The sequence below is a fragment of the Alexandromys fortis genome, unplaced genomic scaffold (genome assembly GCF_014885135.2).
Source record: "Alexandromys fortis isolate MF-2015 unplaced genomic scaffold, M_Fortis_MF-2015_v1.1 scaffold_21, whole genome shotgun sequence".
In the NCBI taxonomy this organism is placed as follows: domain Eukaryota; kingdom Metazoa; phylum Chordata; class Mammalia; order Rodentia; family Cricetidae; genus Alexandromys; species Alexandromys fortis.
Window position 1 is genome coordinate 6,732,348 of NW_026067905.1, and position 23,005 is coordinate 6,755,352.

General features: G+C 44.3%; 1 protein-coding gene and 1 long non-coding RNA gene across 6 annotated transcripts in view; both read left to right on the forward strand.

The window, feature by feature from the left end:
* The window catches only part of Eps8 (EGFR pathway substrate 8, signaling adaptor), a 180,711-nt gene that overhangs the window by 148,046 nt on the left and 9,660 nt on the right, over positions 1-23,005 (forward strand). For all 5 annotated transcript variants that reach the window (XM_050135196.1, XM_050135194.1, XM_050135195.1 and 2 more), the window contains 4 exons: positions 2,746-2,879; positions 8,857-8,965; positions 10,272-10,415; positions 19,216-19,438. In XM_050135196.1, coding sequence (XP_049991153.1) covers positions 2,746-2,879; positions 8,857-8,965; positions 10,272-10,415; positions 19,216-19,438 — 610 coding nt within the window. The remainder of the gene's footprint in view (positions 1-2,745; positions 2,880-8,856; positions 8,966-10,271; positions 10,416-19,215; positions 19,439-23,005) is intronic.
* LOC126497291 (uncharacterized) overlaps positions 1-23,005 on the forward strand; it is a 421,870-nt gene that overhangs the window by 125,432 nt on the left and 273,433 nt on the right. The gene's annotated exons all lie outside the window — the stretch shown is intronic.

The following is a 23,005-nucleotide window of genomic DNA, read 5'->3' on the forward strand; positions in this document are numbered from 1 at the left end:
GTGGGTAAGAACTAGCGGAAAAGCAGCAGTGAGTGGCAGCTAGCTGCTCCTGAAATCTGAGTCTTCCCGTAAAATTCCTTTGCTGAGTGGCTTTGTAATTTGGCAAACGCGCTATGAGGAAAGGCATTGGCAAATCACAGTATCTCTCTGACCACTTTTAGGAAGAAACATTCATTTCAGTTAAATAGCTTAAAATTGTTGCCTTGAGCAAAATTGTTCTTGGACAGGGATGTTACATAGGAAATTTGTTGCACTCTGTGGGCTGGAGATACGGCTCAGGGGGTACAGAGCCTATGTGCAGGCAGGAGCACCTGTCATCAGCTCCAGTCACCCACCCCCTCGTGTTCAAGTCTAGTGGGGTGTTGTGTACTTGGAATCCTAGAGATGGGGAGGTAGAGACAAAAAGATTCCTGGGGATCACTGACTGGCTAGTCTTACCCTGTCAGTGAGCTTCTGGTTCAGGAGGTGACCCTGTCTCAAAAATATAAAGTAGGAGCAATGAAAAATGTCATCAGTGTCAACCTCAGGGTCACATATGTGTGCACACATGACACGCACATTCGACACACACAAACACAAATTTTTCTCTACAAGGAAATCTGTTACAATCTGGAATTTTCAAAACTAAAGTTAACATACTTCTGTGATGTCCCCTTTCTGCAAATGGGACTGTTTTCCTTCTGGCCACCTCGAAAGGAAGACTAGACTTCATAGCTGGCCTTTGGTCTAGATGCCTGGTGATGGCGACCGCCTCCTCTGTCTAGTCACTGGCTGAGCAGCATGTGTCCCTGCCTGAGTTTGATAGCTCAGACCTCATGACTGAGCTTTTCTTCTACAGGAAATGGTAGTTCATTTGGGGGTGGGGGAGCAGAGGGGTACGCAGGCGCACTGGAATGGTAGCTCATTTGTGTTGCCGTAGTCATAGCTGTTGTCAAGCCACAGAAATGTCCAGCTTCAAGAAAATATGGCACTTAGTTGTGTGCACCTGGAAAAGTCACACCTTTGGAAGTCCCTTCACAGTTCCTGTGTTAAAAGAGGAACCGCATGTGTGTTCCAGGCTGTGGTGTATACATCTGTCTACTCTCAACACGTAATTTGAAAAGTTATTGCGGGTCCTCCCTTGGCATGAGCTATCATTGTCCTGCTGTAAAATATTTCCCATTCCATGATTTAAGCGGCCATGCAGAGGCTTATGCTGCCTTCTAGGTTGAGATTTTATGCGAAAGGAGCGCAGGTGATGGTGACTTAAAGTGCGTGAGAAGCGTGGTCTGGCTAGGAGAGACTTGCTGATATTTTACTACTACTATAATAAATGCACTTACAGCCAAGATGAGCAGGTCAGGATCAGGTGATTTGGTTTAGAGTTGAAAAAGGCATAGGTGGCCCTGAGTGATGAGAGCAGGTGACACTCACCTTCACTGCTTCCTCTGAACCCTCAGCCTGGCTGTGTAGATGCCACTCAGTCACGTGGCCCCTGGTCACGTGGCCTTTTCTTGACTTGCCCAGCATGCGACCTCCCCCCCGCACCCCCCTCCCGTCTCCTCCTTCTTGGCTTGCCCAGTCACTCTCAGGACCTGTGACTTCTTACTGGCCAGGAATTGTTCTGTCCAAAAGGCAAAGGGTGAGAACGACTCTAGCAATTTCTGGCCCCAGTTGTTCAAGTCTTTGATTTTCTTTTTTTAAATTACCCAATTGAGTTCCACATCTCTGTTGGCTCTTGGGAAAATGGTTAGTAGAGTTGGCTGATCCCGGGTGTTTGGATGGCTGGAAAGTATCTATTTGTGTGTGTTTGTGAGGATTTGCCCTCAGTCTGTATTCTAGGTGGATATGTAATTGTGGGGTTTGACATTCACGCTGGTCCACTGAAGACGTTGCCTGTGGCGGACTCGGCCTTGTTCTTACCAGCCTTTTCATGAGAATTGGCTGCTGTGTCTATCCAACTTAGATGCTTCCCAAACCTTCCCTTGTTCAGATCATTTGCTCCAGTGAACCCCAAAATAATACAACTCCAGGGAGCTCATCAACTCTCCCATACTTCTCTTTACGTGTGGAAACCCTGTGAAATCTGGAGGTGACCTAGTGGGTTGTCTTTCATACAGTCTGAGCATGTGGCCCCCAGGGCTTTAAAGCCACCATGCTCAGAGGTCACAGACATCAACTCTCCCTTGGTAGCAACAGTGATCTAAACAGTGTTAACCATAGAAAAGAAATGATTACAGAATTATGTGTTCCGGGACTTTTGACGAACAGGGTCAAAGGTCTGCGTGTATTTATAGGTACTGTTGTAGTGACTCTGAGAGCAGTATAGCCATTGGTCACAGAATTTTGAAATGGCATTTGGGGGTACTTTTTAAAAATGGGGAAAAAAGTAGAGTGATGTAATTCCGTTATAATGCAGATGATATTTACTTCACTAGAGTGTTGACTGTCCGTTTACACAGGAAGCAAAGGGTAAAGGTCATCTCCCAATTTTATTGTTTACAGTGTTAAAGCCTATCTAAGATCAAAATCACCGATTGCTGAAATTCCTCAGGAAAGAACTTTCTGCTTTTCTATGTAATATTTTCAGAACTAAGATGTAACCTGTACACTAATGACAGACATGAACCACCCTTGTCATAACCTAATAGCCCAATGAGCAATGCCATGACAGTGGAAACCTGTTGTAGGGCGGGGTTCTGGTTGACTGACGGGAGCTCATGCCAGCGTTGCTTGGTGACACTCCAATGTGATTCTGTCTTCCAGCATTCCAGCGTGTCCGACTATTCTCCAGCCGATGGGTATGCGTTCAATAACAGCATGTACAACAGAGGGCCACATCTGGACCAAGGGGAGGCCGCCGGGGCTTTCAAGTCAACTCCCAATCGCCATGGAGATAGGTAACACTCAGCAGATACCGTGTGCGGCTCTGTGGGTTGTCCCGGGTGACTTAGGGTGTGGGAGTGGGGGATGGGAGGTAGAGGGGCAGGCTTTGCTTTGCTGGTTCTCTAATGGTTTTGTTTGTTAATGACTTGGTATGGTCTCCATAGTTCCTTACAAACTGGCTTTGCTGCTCAGGAGAGTCAGGACTTCTAGACGGTAACTCTCAGTGCCAATCCCACTGGGTAACCTCTGCTCTCTTAGAAGGTGCTTCTGACCGCCCCCTAGAGGAAGGTGGGAGAAATATCTTTAAACCCTGCTGGTTGTTCCACTCGTCCCTACCAGGTAGTCCCCAGAGAGCTTTCCCAGGCAGATGATGTGCTCAGTGAGGACAGTGCTGGCTGCGCAATCGTGAAGGCCCAAGTCCAGCTGACCAGAACTCACAACAACCGGACGTGTTAGTTCCTGTCAGCAAGACCAGAGCACCTTCAGTGAGATAGAAGGTGGAGACAGGAGGATCTCTTGAAGCCAGAGGCAGGCTAGCTTTCTATGCAGCATAGGGCAAAAGACCCTGTCTCAAACAAGGTGGAAGGTGACAGCTGAGCCCCTCACAGTGTCGTGGCCAGCACTCGCCTGCACTCACTCCTTTACAATGAGTTTTTCCAAGAGACTCCAGCTCAGCGACCGACCTATAAAGGAAACAATTTCTACCTTTTCTACATCTACCAAAGACTAAAAACAAAATACAAAACCTAAAACTCTCCTGCTGTAGATAAAATATTAGACTCATCAGAATGAAGCAGGTATGGCGGCATATTGCTATAATCCCAGCACTTGGGTTGGCTGAGGTGTGAGGATGGTGAGTTCAAGGCCAGTTTTAGCTATATAGTGTGCCCTGGGCCATCCTGGTTTATGGTGTGAGCCTCTGTTTCTGTCTCATTTCCACTCTGTGCCGCCCACGCTCTGTACGTGTGTGTGTGTACATGCCATGCATGCATGTGTTTGTGTGTATTTGCACTAGATCTAATTAACTGTTTAAATGGAAGTCATACCTTTCTATTTTTTACTGTTTTCTTGTATTTTTATTTCTTAAAGATTTAATTTAGCCAAACATGGAGAATTGCAAAAATCTAGAAGAAATAAAAGAGCTATGAAGTTCCCTTTTTTATAAACATGTTGTTTTCCAGCAGTTACAGTTGCATAACACTAGCCTAAACCAGAAGAAGAAGAAATTATGAGATGTTGTATCAGGGATGGAGAGGGATTGCACATTCATTTAATTTGGGGAATGTCCAAGCATCTCTCTCATAAGGAGTTGCTTTTCCAATATATTATTTACCTTAGACTCAGAAAGCTGAGGATGTTACTTAGGCCATTCGTCACTTCAACAACATGCAACTGGTCCTGGGTTCAATCCTCAGCATCACAGGAAACCACGACAGTAGCACATGCTTGTCATTCAAGCACTTGGAGGTGACAGCAAGGGGGTCAGAAGTGCCAGGCCACCTCAGCTAGTGACAGGCTAGCCTGGGATGCATGATACTCTATCTCAAAAGAAGGTGGGGAAGCTTTGTTAAGGATGACAGAGGGTGAGCCTTGGAAACTGTACAGGTGTTACTCCAAGGGCACCAGTAATATATTAAATTGAGTTCAAAGAAAAGTCAACAATGAATAATGTATTTTGAAAATGCCCACATATGAATATAAGTTTTAATTATTTAGGAAATGATGAGCGAATGGGGAGATGTCTCTTTGGCTAAAGCTCTGGCCCGCAAGTATGGGAAGGGAGTTTGGATTCTCAGAACCCATACAAAAGCTGGGCAGACAAGGCCATTTATACGTCTAGCATCTGGGAGACAGAGACAGGGAATCCGCAGAGCAGCTAGCCAGCTCCACAAGCCAGACTTGAGGAGCTGTGGCTTCAAAGACAGACAGACAGACAGACAGACAGACACACACACACACACACACACACACACACACCCCAGTGTGGAAAGTGGGAAGTGGTAGAGGAGGACTCTGGAGTTAATTTGGGGTCTCCATAAACATGAACACACACCTGTACGTAACCTTACCTATACACATGCTCACTAGGTAAGCACAAATGAGATGGCCTGAATGATTAAATGGTTGTGTCCAGCATTTCAGTCTCTACCTGCCTACAAGGTCACCTGAATCTGTAGGGTACAGCATCACCTGCTACCCATGACTTGGTCCCTGCCATCGACTGTGGTAGTGTGCTTCGGTGTCTTTAAAAGCTTACCTTGTTCTGTGTGATCTTTATAGGCTCTCGGGGAACTATATCTTTGATTTATTCTCTCAACCATATCTTTCCAAACTGACTTAGGAAGTTAAAGTAATGCTGTTACTGTAATGAAATAAAACGTAAATTTAGAAATTTGTAACAGAGAAGAATTTTGTGAACTTTAAGGATTAACATTATGATTGAATTTCAGATTTGCCTTTGAGAATGTCTGAGTTTGAGGCTGGTCTGGGATACATGATGAGTACCAGGCCAGCCTTAGCTATGTAGCAAGACCTGATTTCAAAAGCAAAACCAAGACATAACCAACAGAGCAGATGTAGAGGCAGCAGTAATCTCAGGACTTCTCTGTCTAACCAGCCACACCAGCTAACAATAAACCATAGTCTCTCAAAGGCAAAAGTCAGCTACCACATGGTGTGACGATTCACACAGCGCCTACTGCATTTCTTGCATATAATAATAATTGCATGTAGTCATAATCACAAAAGCAAATTCAAGACCCCTGTGTCTCACATTTGATCAGGACTTTCTGCTGGCATTTGCAATATTGTCACATTTTCTTTGCAACACAGAAAGTCAGTGATCCCAGGCACTGCTCACCATCCTAGTGTAAAGTGATGGCATCTGTCTGGGGCTGTCTGCAAATTCTTTACCTGTCAGGGGCTGTCTGCAAATTCTTTACCTGGCCCAATGTGACCCCTCTGAGGCTGCTGTCTCCTGGTATGTACTGCCATGTCTGGCTACAGCTTTTTTTTTAACATTAATTCAGATAGATGCAGATACTCAGTTGCAGGAAGTTTTCAAATTTTTCTTAAAATACAGCCCACTCCCTCTTCTCCGTGGTGGTTCTTTTGCAAATAATAGAAGGGATAAATGGGAAGAAAGAGAAAGAACAAAAATTACTATTTTCCTAATTTTGGGGGTTAGTGGATCTCTTTATTCCCCAATTTTCCCATATATATTAGAATATATCTAATCCTTATACTATACTGTAATAAAATATTATATGATATATAAGTAGTATATAACATGTAAATGTGTTGGTATTATATATAACAATATATTATGTATAAGTTATATTTTATATAGAGAAAACATAAATATATGTTATATATAATATAAATATGTAAGTTAGTTATAAATATGTAACTAAGGATCAGTACATTATAAATATGTAAGTTAATCTTAATATAAATATATAAGTATATAACATATAAATGGCAAGAGAATGTATCTAATGTTAATATAATATTAATATATAAGTTAGCTAGCAGTAAAACTATCACAGTAGAAGTAGGGCTATTACCATCCAAGAATAACAGGCCTTAAAGTAAGATTATTCGTAACATATTAATAATGAACCAGGTTTCGGTTCGTGTAATCTCAGCACTCAGGGGTCTAAAACAAGGGACCCCAATGAGTTTGAGGCCTGTCTGTGCAAAACAATGACTTCTGAACCACCCTGCACTACAGTATGAGACCTTAGCTTAAAAATAAAACAAAAATGTGTAATGCAGAATGATTAGTGGCATAATTTCACTTTTTATTTTATATTTCTTTTTTTAATTTTTTATTGAGAAAGAGAAAAAAAAAGTTTCCACCTCCTCCCAGCCTCCCATTTCCCTCCCCCTCCTCCCCCCCTTCTCCCCCTCCCCCCACTCCTCTCCCCCTCCCTCTCCAGTCCAAAGAGCAGTCAGGGTTCCCTGCCCTGTGGAAAGTCCAAGGTCCTTTCCCCTCCGTCCATGTCTAGGAAGGTGAACATCCAAACTGGCTAGGCTCTCACAAAGCCAGAACATGAAGTAGGATCAAAACCCCATGCCATTGTCCTTGGCTTCTCATCAGCCCTCATTGTTCGCCATGTTCAGAGAGTCCAGTTTTATCCCATGCTTTTTCAGTCACAGTCCAGCTGGCCTTGGTGAACTCCCAAAAGATCAGCCCCACTGTCTCAGTGGGTGGGTGCACCCCTCATGGTCCTGACTTCCTTGCTCATGTTCTCCCTCCTTCTGCTCCTCATTGGGACCTTGGGAGCTCAGTCTGGTGCTCCAGTGTGGGTCTCTGTCTTTATCTCCATCCATCACCAGATGAAGGTTCTATGGTGATATGCAAGATATTCATCAGTATTGCTATAGGATAGGGTAATTTCAGGTTCCCTATCCTCAGCTGCCCAAGGAACTAACTGGGGACATCGCCTTGGTCTCCTGGGAGCCACTCTAGGTTCAAGTCTCTTGCCAACCCTAAGGTGGCTCCCTTAACTAAGATTTGTGCTTCCCTGCTCCCCTATCCAACCTTCCTTTATCCCAATCATCCCGTCCTAAAGAAGCTAAATAAGAAGGTGAACCCAAAGAAAAACATATAGTCACTTTTTATTTTAATATATTGAAAATGGCTGGTCATCGACACAGCTCGGAAGACTTCCTTTGCTCTGGTTCCCCATCTGAAGGAATGACCGTAGAGAGACAGTGTAGCTCTCTGAGGAAGGGTCGCCCTGTCTTTACACACCTGGACTCGAGGGCCCAGCTGTGGCGCAGCATGCCAGCAACCCACGTGATGACCATCTTTGGCCTGCGCCTGTTGGTTTTTCACAGAGTCTTGTGAGGAAACATAAAAATGTGATTGGAGGAGGTCGGGAATAAAATCGTTCAGACTCAGCATTATCATTTTATTGTTGAAACATTATGCCAGAGATGGAGAGAAGAATACTATTTAATGCATGAAGTTTGTTCATGTAAGAAGGTAATGTTAAGTACATTATTAAATCTGTTAATGCTGGATTATCGGAAGTAGTATTTGGTTTTCAAAGAAAATGTGCTTTTAAGGAATTGGGCCCATACTTCAGTTATTATAATATAAAAAGCTTATGGTGATATAAAATTGTGTTTTCCTCTTTGCTTGAGAAGGTTGCTGGCTATATACTTGAGGGATCCCTTCCCTTGCACTTTTGGCAACTGAGCGAAGGTTTCTTTAAAACTGGTCCCTAGACATAATTTTTAGTGCGTTTAGTTGTTTATGGAATGTTGCTTGAGTGAGTGAGATCAATATTTAACTGAAGTTCTGCTGTGGGTGTTGTCTTCAGCCTAATTTTACACATTCATTCTGTTCCTTTCACGCTCTGTACGCTGACCATCGGCAGTCTTCTGCATGCGCGCTTTCTTCATTCCTTCTGAGATGGGATCTCACATAGTCAGGATGGCTTCAGACTTGATGTGTATGTAGTCCAGGATCCACTTGCCTCCGCCTCTCTCCCACTGGGATTCTAGGCATAGAACCCCATGCCTGGCGTGACTATGTGTGTGTAACAGACAGCTCCCAGGGGTAGTCTAGATTTGGCACAGTACCAACTAGCCTTGGAATTTTGCATCATTTTCCTTTGAGCAATAGTTTGTTCTAAAAACAAAACAAACAAAAAAGAAACAAAAAGCCATTTCTTCATGTGTGCATGTCCACCCACCCCTGCATGTGTGCCAGACAGAGGCCAGAAAATATAAGATCCCCTCAAGTTGGAGTTGCAGGTAGTTGTGAGCCCCCAAGATGGGCACGGTGAATGGAACTCAAGCCTCTGCAAGAGCAGTGCCCTCTTTGACCTGAACCATCTCTGTAGCTCCAGTTTGTAAGAACTCGACAATTCCTTTCAATTCTCATATTTTGAAAGGGTTGGACTGGCCTTCATGTTTACTTCTGTACTTAGGCTTCAGAAAAACCAGTAGAATTACAGAGTTCTTTTCTTTTTATAGAAATTATGAATCCGTCAAAACACAAACCAAGAAATACGCCAAATCCAAGTATGAGTTCAGGGCAAGGAACAGCAGCGAGCTCACGGTTCAGAAGGATGAAGTCTTAGAGGTAATTGATTCTCACCCTCTTATTGCCCTAAGAAAGTCAATTTTCTGCGTTCTTCTAATATGTCTCTGTGCTGAGACCAAGAACTTGTCTCTCTGTGCACAGTCCATCCTGGGCACCTGTATCTCTCTAGAAATATTAGCCACTTAGTTTATCTGACACCATAACAGTGCTGTGCATTCAAGTAAGAGAGACCCAGAGCACTGTGGAAGAAGGACGTTGGTTTCTTGGCTGGCCTTCTTGCCCTCCCTTTCTTTGGGATTCATTCGGTTTGGAACCAAGGCTAGTCATAAATTCAGTGCAGAGCAATCATGACAGTTTGAGCAAAGAAAACATGTCCTCTTTCTCTGAGCATCCTGGCACACAGCATTACACAATTGGTAATCACATTGAGGGTAGTGTTTCTTAGGTTATTGTAACACCCGATTTTGTGTTACACCCTCGGTACAGTTTGCGCGCCACTGTACCTTATGCGAGTCGGGCAAGGGCCTGGAGATTGAAAGAACACACAAAGAGACCTGGGTCATTCGAGAGGAGATCAGCCGAATGCCATTTATTCAACCTTAGGGAAATCCTTATATACCTAGCTGCTGTATAAGGATTTCCACCCAGGCAGGTGGGAAATTACCACACCAAAGATGGAGTCAATGCCCTACAGCGAATCACCAGGCGAGGCCAGGAGGAGCACAGGAACAAACAGGATGCTAAATTAGCTGACCAGAAACTGTCCTCAAGATGAACCCCAGGAACAAGGGTAGACCCGGGCCCTACAGGTTATAGTTTAGAGCACATTTCCTAATACATCCAAAGCATTTCGTTAAAAATAGTTCTCATATTTTCCCTTTCTGTCCCACAAATGGAAATAATAGAACCCTCCAGAGTGGGCATCTTATTGCCCTTTGAGTACCTCAAACGATGCAGGTACATTTTGAGGACAAAGTATATATTTGGGTTAGATTTGTCATAGTAACTATTTTACAGAAATATCAATAATTGTAAGTCTTTTTGTAATTCCTAAGAATTTCAGTCATCCCAGCACTCAGGAGTCAGAGACAGACTGATCTCTGTGAGTTCAAGGTCAGCTTGGTCTACAAAAGCTAGTTTCAGGACAGGCTCCAAAGCAACACAGAGAAACCCTGTCTCCAAAAACAAAAACAAACAAAAAAATTCAGTCACTCATATGTTCATACTCAGTTCATTATCTGAAGTAAAAAAATTTTCTTGGTTAAAATTGATAAATAGATTTGAATTTGCCCGTGAGTGGGTTTTCTTATTGAAACTGCTTTTTTTCGTCCTTGCATACTGACAGATACTTGATGACAGGAAGCAATGGTGGAAAGTTCGGAATGCCAGTGGAGACTCTGGGTTTGTGCCAAATAACATTCTGGATATCGTGAGACCCCCGGAATCCGGCGTGGGGCGTGCTGACCCCCCATATACACATACCATACAGGTAACTTGGGTTCTGGCAAAAGTTAATGTTTACAGATTTCCATGAACAGCAATTCAGTGCCCTTTGTATATTAACCACTTTGAGATTGAATTGGTTATATTTCTGAGGGCAACCAAAGAGTCACGTGGGGAGACAATTGAGAATTATGCGTGTTTTCTGACTCATTTCCTAAGGAAACTGGTAAATGCCCAGCAATAAGTTACCGTTCCTCTGAATGCTTTTTTATACCTATTTGTAATATCTCTAACAAACATAATGTTTTCTCTTTGCCCATTGGTGTGACACAAGACCAGCTGAAGGGTAGAATTCCATCTATTACAGCCTTGACCTTCAGGGTCTATTAAATGTCCAGTGTCTGGCAGCCTCCAGTTCACACTCAGCCTGCCTTAGCTCATGCATGGATATGTGTCCTGGCATCACGGTGTTTTCCCTGTCTTTCTATTAAGGTTAAATGTATCTATGATGTAGGTGAAGTAGGACAGGTTCTTCCCAATGACCACTGAAGACTGCCCGAAGCTCGCACACGCCCCACTTCAGGGTTTTAGTTGCCTGCCGTTTATCCATTTTGGCAGGTATATTCCCTTGAGCTGGCGCTCTGGAGTGAGGTCCTAAGAGAGAGAAAGGATGGCCTGTGTCAGTATAACCTCCGAACCCCATGACTTCGTTCCCATGCCTTAGGGGAAAAGCCTTATAATTTTCAGTTTTGAGAAAAAACACCATTTCTGGCTCCATATTTATTATGATTTCGTTAGCATCCCTGGTTCGTGTAGTAGCTTCATGGATGTACTGTGAAGCAGTTCATTGTTGGCCACGTGTAGGTTGGTCAAGCGTCCAGGCTCTGAGTGGAGTTCATCATCCTGGCTACCACACTGAGTTCTCTGACCACTCGGAACTCCTTCTGACACTCAGCCCCCAGTAAATCCTTGTCCCTTCCCAGAGAGATTTGGCCTTATCAGAAGCCACGAGCCAAGCAAACACTTGATATAAAGAATTCTTATCCTTTGGTGTGGAAACACATTCCGTCTTCCCAGACATGGGGGGACAGAAGCTGGATCATCAGGACTGTGATGTCATCTTGGGCTAACAGAGTAGGACTCTCTGACTCAAAAAAGAAACAGAAAAAGAAGACAAAACATTGGTGTTTTTCTGTATGTTGTCGCAGTGTAAAGTGATGGTGGTAGAAGTCTGTTTCCTGTGCTCGGTATCTTGTCGTGTGTTTGTTCTATTTTTTTCCCTGTGCTGATATGGCATATGTCCTTACTTATGTCAATCATTTGTCATTAGCTTTTGATGCCAAAGAAGGAATTTGAATTATTCAAGGTATGGTTTGCTGTGTTTCCCGTGGATTTTTGCAGTGGCTTTTCTAACTTGGTTTTCCATTCCTCTTCCTTTGCGTAAGTTCTTCCTTTTCTACGTGTGAGATGTGGTTGTCTATGGGTGATGTAAGGCCTCTCTCCAGAGGATGCGAGCCAGTCCTCTGCTTCCTCTCCTGGGAGACTTTTGATCTTATTCTTAACAGTGAGGTCATAGCTGCTTGAAATGTGTGTCTGAAATACCTGCCCTTCGAGAAGTCAGGGTTTTCCAACATTCTAACTACTGATAAGGTGTTTACAAACGGCTATCCTTTGACCACATGGACAAATAGACCCAAGAGTTTCTGAGTCTGCATTAAAAAAATTGCTCAGATTGAATTTTGCTTATATCCATGATTCCTAGGAACAGATTAAACTAAAAAATAAGGTGACTTAACTGAACTTGCAAATAATGTGTATTCTGAGTATCTGTCCCCACTAGGGACTCCCTGAGAGGAGTCAGACTCCCATTCTTTCCCAACTTTGGGCTTGCCTTTTCCCTCAGCTGTGACTCCTGGCCCGAATTGTGTGTTGACTTTCCCGTTTCAAGCCTGCCTCTGGCTACAACAAACCCAAATGATTAGTACACTCCACGGGCAAAAACAGTCCTTAGAGAGAACACAACAGCCACCCTCCCTGACTCTGTTCTTTCACAGACCCTCGTCTTACATTTTTGTCAACTTTGGCACAGTGACGAATTTGTTTTTTAAATGTTCACACGTACCAGGAGTCTGTGCTGAAGCTCTGTAAAGAGAGATTTGTGTCTGCGGCGGAAGGGTGTGTGTTTTGGCTGTTCCCACAGGCTCGGTGCAGAAATGTGTGTTTAAGAGTGCTTGTGGGTGTGTGCTCTCGCCCTCCCTTCTCCTCCTCTCCCTTCTGCCCCCTTCTCCTCTTCCCCTCCACCATATCTCTTTAACCCCTGTGTTCTTACCTGCCTGCTGTGACATCCCTGCTTCTCTCAAGGGATTCCTGTTCTTAATGAACTTGTAATCGTTCTGAAAAGAGTGGAGTAGGATGGGAAAGAAAAACCCTCAGAAGCATATCCCACCCGCTGTCTATCTCTGTGACCGTATCACAGACTCCTTTATCTGAGAAAACCAGCACTCACTGCAGAATGACAAGGTCCCTCCCTCGTGTTGGTAGAGTCCAGAGATGCTCAGGCCCTCACTGGGCAGAACTCGAGGAGCTTTGTGTCTTCCTCTCCTTGCCGTGCTTCCATTCATGGATGCATGCATCTTGCTGTTGGTAAGAAGAGCGAGCGGTAGAAAGGCCAACACTCCGTGGTTCCTATGCAGAAGCCAGCAGCACACCTGTCTCCCGGTCAGCTGTTGCTTCACCACGTCCTTGGTCTTTGAAGAGCAGCGACTTCCTTCACACCCTACAGATCTCTTTCCTCTTCCACACACTCATATCAGACTTCTGAAGTAAAGGAAGATTTGGTGACTCATAACCATCATCCCTACACCTGAGAGGTGGGAGCGGGAGGATTTCTGGAATTTGAGGCCGGTCTATAACTACAAAATGAGTTCTGGTCCAGCCTGGACTACAGTGTGTGCCTTGTGTGCTGCGTCACAGCATGATACCTGCTGAGTCATCAATCAAGCCCGGAATTCTTTGAGCTCTCCACACATATGTCTCATTGAAGTCCCGCAACAACCCAATGATGTAGGTACATATCACGTAGCCAACTTGGGCACAGGAGAAATAAGAGGCTCCGAGTTATATAGTAGTATAAAGCCAGGCCTGGGACCCAGCCATGTGGATCCAGAGCTGGTGCCCTGATCTATTCCCGTTATTCCAGGAAGGGGTCCAGAAATGTCACCATCTCTATTTGTTTTAGCAGGATTCTGTTGATTAAGTACTCGAAGGGACACGAGCTCTGAACACATCTTAGAATGACTCCTTCACCTGCCCCACCCAATGAGTCCGTCAATTGCATTTTATCTGTCCTTTCGTTTTTGCAGTACTTTAGAAAACTGTGCATGTAATACAATGGGCTGGCAAAGTGGGCATTCCGTGAGTCTCAGGAAGCGGGAATTGGACGTAAACTGCTGCTGTTCAGCATCTCTGGCTCACTCGGTGTTTGTAAATGGATGCAGTCCTGCTTCTCATCTTTTTCCCGTTCTGTTTCTGGTCCGGAAAAATTCTGGGGAGCAGTCCCTAGTGGCCCAAGGGCAGCAGCGCTTGTCTGTTGGTGCACATCTTTGTCTGGGATACTGTTCTGACGGCAGGGGTCCTCACACCTGAAGCAGCAAGTACCAGGTGTTGAATTGTCACCTGAAGTCCCTCAGAGTCTAGGTGATTTGATAATCCTCACATTTGGAGTGATTTTTAACACCTCCCTCTCTCAAGACAGATTCCTCCCCTATGGCTTTGGCAGCATTTTAAAAATCCAAGAGAAAGACATGTGATGGAGAATTTACAAAAGTGTGTGTGTGTGTGTGTGATGGTGTATGTGTATGATGGTGTGTGTGTGTGGTGGTGTATGTGTATGATTGTGTGTGTGTGTGTGGTGTATGTGTATGATGGTGTATGTGTGTGACATGGTGTAGGGTACGAGTGTGTGTATGTGTGTGTGTGTGTGTGTGTGTGTGTGTGTGTGTGTGATGGTGTATGTGTATGATGGTGTGTGTGTGTGGTGGTGTATGTGTATGATGGTGTATGTGTGTGACATGGTGTAGGGTACGAGTGTGTGTATGTGTGTGTGTGTGTGTGTGTGTGTGTGTAGGTATATTTCAGTGAAGGCACCAGAGAGGGGGGGTGAATGCTTTTTGATGGACACAGAAAAGTGGCCTGACTTTCTGTTAAAATGTAGAACTCACCTGAGCTTTGTGGTCTCTTGTCTGGGCCACAGATGGCCCCCAGGTGCTTTCTTTTCATCCCGAATCTATGGCCAGGGAAAGTTTTTCGATATTTTTTTTACTTGGTTCCCAGGCTAGCACTGGCCATCTCGTGGATAGACTTCTTCCCATGGATCCTGCTGTGTGAGGAGCAGAAATGACTTCCTCCCCGTTCTTATTCTGATACTACCGCAGCTGGGCTAAAGAATGCTTCTGTGTATTGCCAAGTGTTGAGTTTCTATGTTTGTTATTTCTGTAGTTTTTCTTACTCCACCAAGGGGGGAAATAACGACAGCTGTCCAGCCATTCTGAAGCTGATGACTCCACCGCCCACTCTTTCTTGGCTATGGTGCTGTCATGTGGAAAGCCCACTCTTGGTGCTGTTTGGTCTTTATTCTGGCCTTGGTTCTGTCACAAGCTGTGTGCCTTTACAGAAAGAATTTTATTTTTCTCAGTCCCCATGGGCTTGGCTGTGAACTACAAGTCTGGCTATGTGTCATCAAATTTTCTTCTCTTCTATGGGTCTGTTCAAAGAGCCTGGAACTGAAAGTGGGAATATTCTCTAGAGGTGACTGTTAAACCACCAACAGTAGTATTGATTTTAGCCTCTCTCATCCATGCCTTGTTAAAACTCAGTCCAGATGCTGGAATAACAGCTGGACAGAAAGTGGCATCTTGCTAACATCACTCACGTTCTTCAGCCAGGCCAGCTTCCTTTTAATACATATGCTTACAAGTTGTTCTGAATTATTTATAGAGGCCCATCAGGGGACCATTGGTTAGAGGCAGGGTTCTTAAACAAGAATGGCTATTTTGCATACATACACACATGTATATGTACATATACGTGCATACATACATAAACGATGTTAAAAATACACACACAATAAAGTAAAATTATCACAAAAGTAATAGAAAGAACATATCATTTCACACACCTACCCGTTACCCCCAACAAGAGGAACTGTAGCCTGCTCAGTTAGCAAACCTGATTCCAGTGCCCGGTTATTGAGAACGACCCTCCTACTGCGCATTCGGGTTTCTGCTCACACCACACATCCACTACTTCTTGTCATAGGACCTGCACCCCTCCCCCCATCTTCTGTGCCTACCACCCCAATCCCGTAATCACAATCTCGCTGTGGTTGTATGTTTGACTCTGAGTGTGTCCTTTATAAGCTGTGAATAAAATGAACCTATCATACTCTGCACAAAACACTCCAATGCTGAGTGCTTACCGGGGTGTTCTGTCTCTGAGTGCTGAGCTGGAAGATGGGTAAAGAGGTGTGGGGATTAATTATGTATTTACGAGCTCCTTTGCTGCTGACTTGTGGGTAGGTAATTTTGCTGTCAAAAAACAGTCTGTTCGTGTTTTCTGTTCGTTGGCGTGAATTATAATTGATATTCTTTCAATTCCATCTCCCGTGTTAATTTTCTCATTTAATATGATTTGCTCCATCCCTAATAGCAATTACTTGGCGAGCTGTCAGAGGTAACTCATCTCCGTTCCCTCCTGGCAATTCTTCTTCCTGTAATTTTTATTTTTTTTGGATTCGGTTTCTAGACTTAACACCCTCCAAATAGTCCAGCTGTGCTGTTTTCATGGCAGAATTTCGGAGAGGCCAAATTTAAAGGGAGGAAAAGTACAACTCAGCGTAGGACAGCGCTTTAAGAACAGTTCTCTGCCAACGGCTTGGTTGGCTTTTACTTGCATAATCTCCTCTCTGAAACAGGACGCTGCACGAATCCAGCACTCACCTCTAATCACTTTAGTGCTCCAGAATTTTCACTCCGTTTTGGTTACTGAAGAAAAATGACTCACCCCAGCTTAACTGTCAGTAGGAAAGTACATTTCTTATGAGGCAGAGCCACTCTGACTTCCTTCAGAGAAGCACACAGGATACTTTGTTTACAGTGGAGCTCGGCAGGCATTCGTGAGAGAGGGTAGTTGGGACTCAGGAAGTGACGGTGTTACACAGAAGTGGGTCTACACCCGATGATGCGGCTGCCACAACCTGAGGGGTCTGTGGAGATGCAGGACGTCAGGGGTGGTTCCTGGGAAAGGCCTAGACCAAGGCCTTTTATAGGATCCGAGCCTTGGCCTCCTTGGAGCAGGAAAAAAAAAGGTTCCAAACGAGCCATGCCCGAGAAGGTCTTCCATGGCCTGACGTGTGGGAGCCACTGGGTCTGTGCCTCCAAACAGGAAGAGCCGAGCGCAGGAGTATGAAGGAAGAGCAGGCATGGGCCGTAGATAGAGAGGAACAGAGCTGATGCGAGGGGCTCAGGACAGAGGAGCCAGGGGTCAGCACTGCCGGGGTGACTTTCAGAATGACTCGCAGGGATAGGAGGTCTGTTCCTCTTTCCCGCTTCCTGTCAGAGGTTGAAGGCATGAGGCAGGCAGAAGAGACTTAAGTGGAGAGGGAAATATGCAAGTAAACATAACTGGCCGAACTCATGGAAAATGTCTTTATATGGACGTTTCCATGGGGGCCCAAGTTTTCCACCTGTTGTTGAGTGAGGTCTCTTGGTACTGTTGCCCTGTGCAGCAGACGAGGGTGAATGACCTGAGACCCGAACACGTGGTGAGCCCGTCTCTGGGCTTCACTATGACTCTGTCACGGTGTTTGGAGCTTCTCACAGCATGATTCCGCAGACAGAAAAACACTAGCTGTTCTTGTTTTTTACGGAAGCAGAAAAAAATGAATCATATTGTGGCACTTGAAGCTTGTAGCTTTTTTTTTTTTGGCATAAGCTTTAAAAACAATCATTTAAATTCTGACATTTTGGAGACATTGACATGATTTCATCTCAAACCTTTAAAGGACAGGCTTGTATATTAAGTGGCTTTGGCGTGTGCTAAGTAGTGTTTTTGGTGATGTTTGCTATGTTTGATTGCTTTAGATATTCTTTGGCCCAAATATAAGAGAAATATCTTGTGGGGTTTATAGTAATACAGCAATGCTTTCTGACATTATTACTGAATATATGAGGAGCATCTCTAGGACGGGGTGCTAGGAAAAGCAAAAATCCATTCCTCTCATGCTAAATTTTGTGGCTTCTCCACCTCCGGCTCTTCCTCCCCTCACTATCGGGCAGCACGGTCTAGCCCTCTTTCAATGTTGCACCCTTCCATGCATGGACCCCTCCCATCCTTACTGCTGGCTGGTGTGTGAGCCACAGCCGTGGAGAAACAGCAGCACAGGCCAAGGGCCCCTTCCCATGAAGCTTCCCACGTCTATGAAGTCTCTTCCTGGGAAGGCACCGTGGCGGTCAGTGTGTTGTTTTGTGAGTGACGATTTAATTTTAAAATAGTGTGTGGTGTGTGTTTCTCTGGTTCCTATCTCTGTGGAAATCTGGGAGGACTTGCTTCAAAATCAGGGTTGTCTTATATTTGGGCCAATTTAGAAGTGAAAAGTAAATACTGTCTTAACGCAAGATCCAGATTTCCAGAAGGTACGCTCTTGCATGTTATGTGCCGAGCTTCGGCGTTAGTTGGAATTGTGCTGGCACAGTATTGAAACTTCACTTCCATCATAGTTTTGCATCTTTGGCTCCACAAAGATGTGCCTATCGAGACCTCGGAGTCTCTTACCTGAAGTTACCTGTTAGTTAATCATGTTACCTATGGTTAAAGCCTTGGTTATTGTGTTGAATAGAAAACACACAGAGATACTGTTGTATCATAGCCCTGCTTGTGTAGTTCCATCTTCTTTTTAAAATATGAATCCCCATGCACACGCCTTTCCTCCTCCCCTCCCCTCCTATTCCATTTCCCCTTCCTCTTTTCTTTTTTTGTGAGCCCAAGGGTGGAGTCAGAGCCTTCTGCACGTAGGGCAAATGCTCTACCATGGATCTTCCCCCGAGCCTGAAAGGACTGACTGTGCCTTTATCCTTAAAATCATCCACCCTATGTATTCCCATTCAATAAAGGAAATTTCTAATGTGAGTGAATTACCAGTAAGACAATGGTAGGAAGGGCCGTGCAAACGTTACTAACAGCAGCCTGCACGTGCTTATTCCTAAAGTCCAGCTCCTTTAGTCTTAAGTTAACACCTTGCTCTTTTCAAATCTCCTCAGAAACAGCAGAGTTAAAGTCCTTTGACTGTAGCCTACCTTAAAAACCAGGAGTGGGTGATGCTTAATGTTCTTGTTTTTCAACTCCATTGAAATGATTACTTGTTTGAATTGTGAAATAGAGTATTTTTAACCTGAACTCGTCTTCTGTAAGTTCAAGCCCAAACTTAGTTTTCTTGGCCTGTATTTTTTTTTTTTTTTTTTTTTTGTCCTGTATTCTGATATTATTCCCTCCTGGTTTGAGCTTCTCGTGAAACTCACACTCTGGCTTTGAACAAACAGTAGAGTATTTAAGAGATGGTTTTAATAAAGGTGATATCATATTGGATTAAACGTGTGCGTATATATTAGGGAGTGGCACAGGTAACTTTACAAAGAAATGTCCAGTGATACCCTGTCAATTTGTACCTCATTTTCCAGCCTAAGTTCATACACACGCGCACGCATGCGCACACACACACTCATTCATATATATTCATATATATATATTTATTCACATATACATATTTCAAGTTAACTGTTGTCTTTTTGTAGAAACAAAGGATGGAGTATGGTCCAAGATCAGCCGAGGCTCCTTCTGCCCCATCACCCCCTCCAACACCAGCGCCCGTTCCAGTCCCCCTTCCCCCCTCTGCACCAGCACCTGTTCCTGTGCCCAAGGTTCCAGCAAACGTCACCCGTCAGAACAGCAGCTCCAGCGAGAGCGGGAGCAGCATCGTGCGAGACAGCCAGCGATACAAACAACTCCCAGTGGACCGTAAGTTTCCCGGGGCCAACCCAGTTCACTGGGTCTGCTCGTATTAAATGTTGTTAGAGGTAAATAAGTATCACTTATACTTCATGGATAGTTCCTCCTGACTTCTTAATCTCCGGGTGTCTCTGAGAAGCAGGTCATTTTCTCAGCCCTCTTAAGGCGTGTGTCTGTACACATCTCCTGTGTCATGGCCATTGAATGTAGACGTGCTCGAACCAGACATGTTGGACTGATTCATGAGCGTTACTTCCTACCTGCATATTTCAAGGCTTTAATGATCTGCTCTCTATTTTAGTGTGTAGAAAGTGAGGGAAAAACAGAAGCTGTATTTCCTAGGGCAAGTGTGAAGATTTGAGGTGATACATGCAAAGTATTTAGTGGGGGTGGGGGATGGAGGTGTGTGGGGTTGCTCAATCTCCCTCTCTCTGAGGAATGTTTTGTTTTCTTGGCTGTCACAAGCTACTGACATCTAAGCAGAAGTCAGGGGTGTTCGCCAATATCCCGCATCGTGCAGGCAATTGGAAATGTCAGCGGTGCAGAGCTTGAAAACTGGGATTGATTTTGACCGGTGTAAGCAGTCAGGAAGTGTCTGCTGCTGCCGTTGTCATCTCCTCATCGGTCCCATCTCCCTCTGTCTGCTCCCCAGTGTTTCCCTGAGAACCATCACCAGCTTAGAGCTACATGCAAGGCCACTTGCTCACTGGTTGGTCATTGTCACATTCCTATAGCCTGAGAGAAACTACGTGACTTTACATGTGTTAGGAGTATGGGTTGGGCCCTGAAAATGTAACATAGAATTGTCCAGAGTCTGACTGTGAGGAACAGGGCTAAAAGCAGAGGGTAGAGCGAAAAGGCAGAGGGCAGCGGTAGGGAGCAGAGAGCACAGGCCGCAAAGCAGGAACGGCCATGTTGAGAGAAGGCCGCTGTGGGAGGGAGCCGTGGGAAGGATGAAGAAGAGGGTGAGAGATTGAATGAGGGAGAGTCAGTGAGCAGAGAACGAATGAATGACCTAGCAGAAGTATGAGAGAGAGAGAGAGAGAGAGAGAGAGAGAGAGAGAGAGAGAGAGAGAGAGCGAGCGCTGTGTGGAAGAGCTACTGTGTAGCTGTGGCCATGTGGGGATTTGTAACCATGTGGAGGCCACGAAGATGAGGCCGTCTAGAAAAGAGACACAGAGGAGAAATGGATGCAAAAGAAAGATGTGTGGTCATGTTGTCCCTGAATATTGGAATATGGACCTGAGCAAAGGAGAGATGGATGTGTGTAAGAGAGACTGTCAAGAAGACTAAGTTGAAGTAAAAGCCAGGGTCTCCGTCAGGAAAACGTGTGTGTGTGTCCCTTTTTCCTTAGGTTACCCACAGAAAACACATGTGTCTTCATTTCCCCTTAGACAGAAGTCTGGTTCTCGCTGCATTCGTGGATTTCTTTGCACTGGAGGTGCCCCTCCCCCAAGTCAGCTTAGGCACATACACAATCACATTAACATACACACCCACCAGCATCGCCTTCTGTTTGCTTCCAACACAGATTTCATGTAACTGGAACTTCCTATTTTCACTAATTAAAACAGGGTCTTTTTGAGAATGGTTTCTTTGAGAACTGCAGTAAGACAAGCAAAATTAAAGACACGATAACTTCACTTTGTCTGTTTTGTTACTGTTGTGGTTACTTTGGAAGCTGAAGGTAATTCTGAGAGTTTTGCTGTACCTTGTATATTATACATATCTGCTTCGGGTCTAACTATGTTTATAAAGCATTGCAAGTCAATTTACCTGACAGTAACTCATTACAGAAAACTTGGAAAGTCAAAACCAAGAAGCCATCTCCTGTATCTGAGGCCTGATAGAAAGTGGACATGCTGTGTGGAAAAACAGACTGACCATTTTGTCTCATTGCCCCTCCCGAGGGTCTGGACTTTTCTCTCTTTATAAAATTACTTTTCCTATAAATGATCAACCTATTTCCACTCCCTTCCATACTATTAATGTTGTCAGAACAGGAATGACCTGCAACTTAGTCTGGCTGCAGAACCGCATCTCTGATATCCATGTACCTGTATCCAGCTATTAACCTCATAGCTGATGTCATAGCCAGAGGCTCCAGGTCAGACTACATTCCTAAATTGTCACTGCCATTTCCCCCCGAGAGTCATAGCTGCGTGTGGAAATAGTGGTGAGATGTAATAACTGCTATTATAATTATATTATAATTATAATTAATAATAACTATTATGTGCACGATTTTCTCTCTGAAACATGAGTGACTCAAATCACCTTTTCAGTCATGTTTGACTTCATTAGGATAATACAGAGGGGCCAGCAAAATGACACGATAGAAAAAGGTGCTTGCCACTAAGCCTGACCTTAGTTTAATCCCTGGGACCTACACGGCAAAAAAAAGAGAAGCAACTCCCTTGTGTTATCCTCTGACCTCCTACCTACCTATGCACACACACACACACACACAGACACACATGCACATATAGGCACATACACATACACACCAATAAATAAATACATGGAAAATACAATAAAACGAAAATAAAAGTTTGGGAAAGCAACCAATTCTTTATCAGAAATAGCTGTTTATGAGTGTGAAAAGATGTTTAACCAATTAAATACGCTACTAAATTTTTCAAAGTATGTGTGCGCTTTTAGGGGGATGCTTGTTTTTCACAGATACCAGAGAAAGAGTTTTCAGATGGGAAAGTTCTATGAATATATTTTATTTCCCTGGGGAACATTCCCTCTGAGAAACAACTGCTCTTTTCTCCTTCCCACAAGTTTGCACACATCTCTGTGTGACACATCAGTACCGTGATCTCTGACACAGTGGCAGTTTGTTCCAGGCCTGGGGTCAGAGTTCGGAGGCTTCCAGTCCCCTTCTGGAACAACACATGGCCTGGAATGGCTTGTTCTTTGTCCCACTTAAAGAAACGCAAGAACCTAGTGGGGAAGAAGCATAGTTTGCATTCTTTTACAAGAGTGGACTCTCCTGAAAATTGAGACTCATCATAATCAAATCTGCTTTTCATATGTGAACAGGTCACGGGGTCTGTAGAATAGAAACACTCCCCAAATTAGCTCATGGGCTTGTTTCCTTAACCTAATTGCTCATGTAAAATCCCTTTTTAAGATATCTCCAGAGTGTTAGAGTATAGGTTGGCATTAAATTAATTTATTTCTTTGTATAAAATGAATATTTCCCGATAGCATATTTTTGGAGCAGTTTTTTTTTTTCTGAACAAAGGCCAGGGCTTTCTCATGGTCATTTAGCAGATGGCATAACTGTGTGCATTTTGAGGTCCATGTTTCTCTCAAGATAAGCGCCTTGCCACGACATTCTTTGTTTGTTTCCCAAACTTCTGATAAAAATAAAATGAAAAGGCCAAGGAAGTGGGAACTTATGCAGATATCATGGCCATAGACAAGGCCGTGATATCAAATGTCTGTTTTAAATTTCAGCAAAGGGTGGGAGGTGCATTTGGGTAGAGCATCTTCTGTGCAATGTGAAGGCCTGAGTTTGAGCTCCAGCACCCACGTGCTGGAGCCAGGCGTGGTCATTAGCTTCAC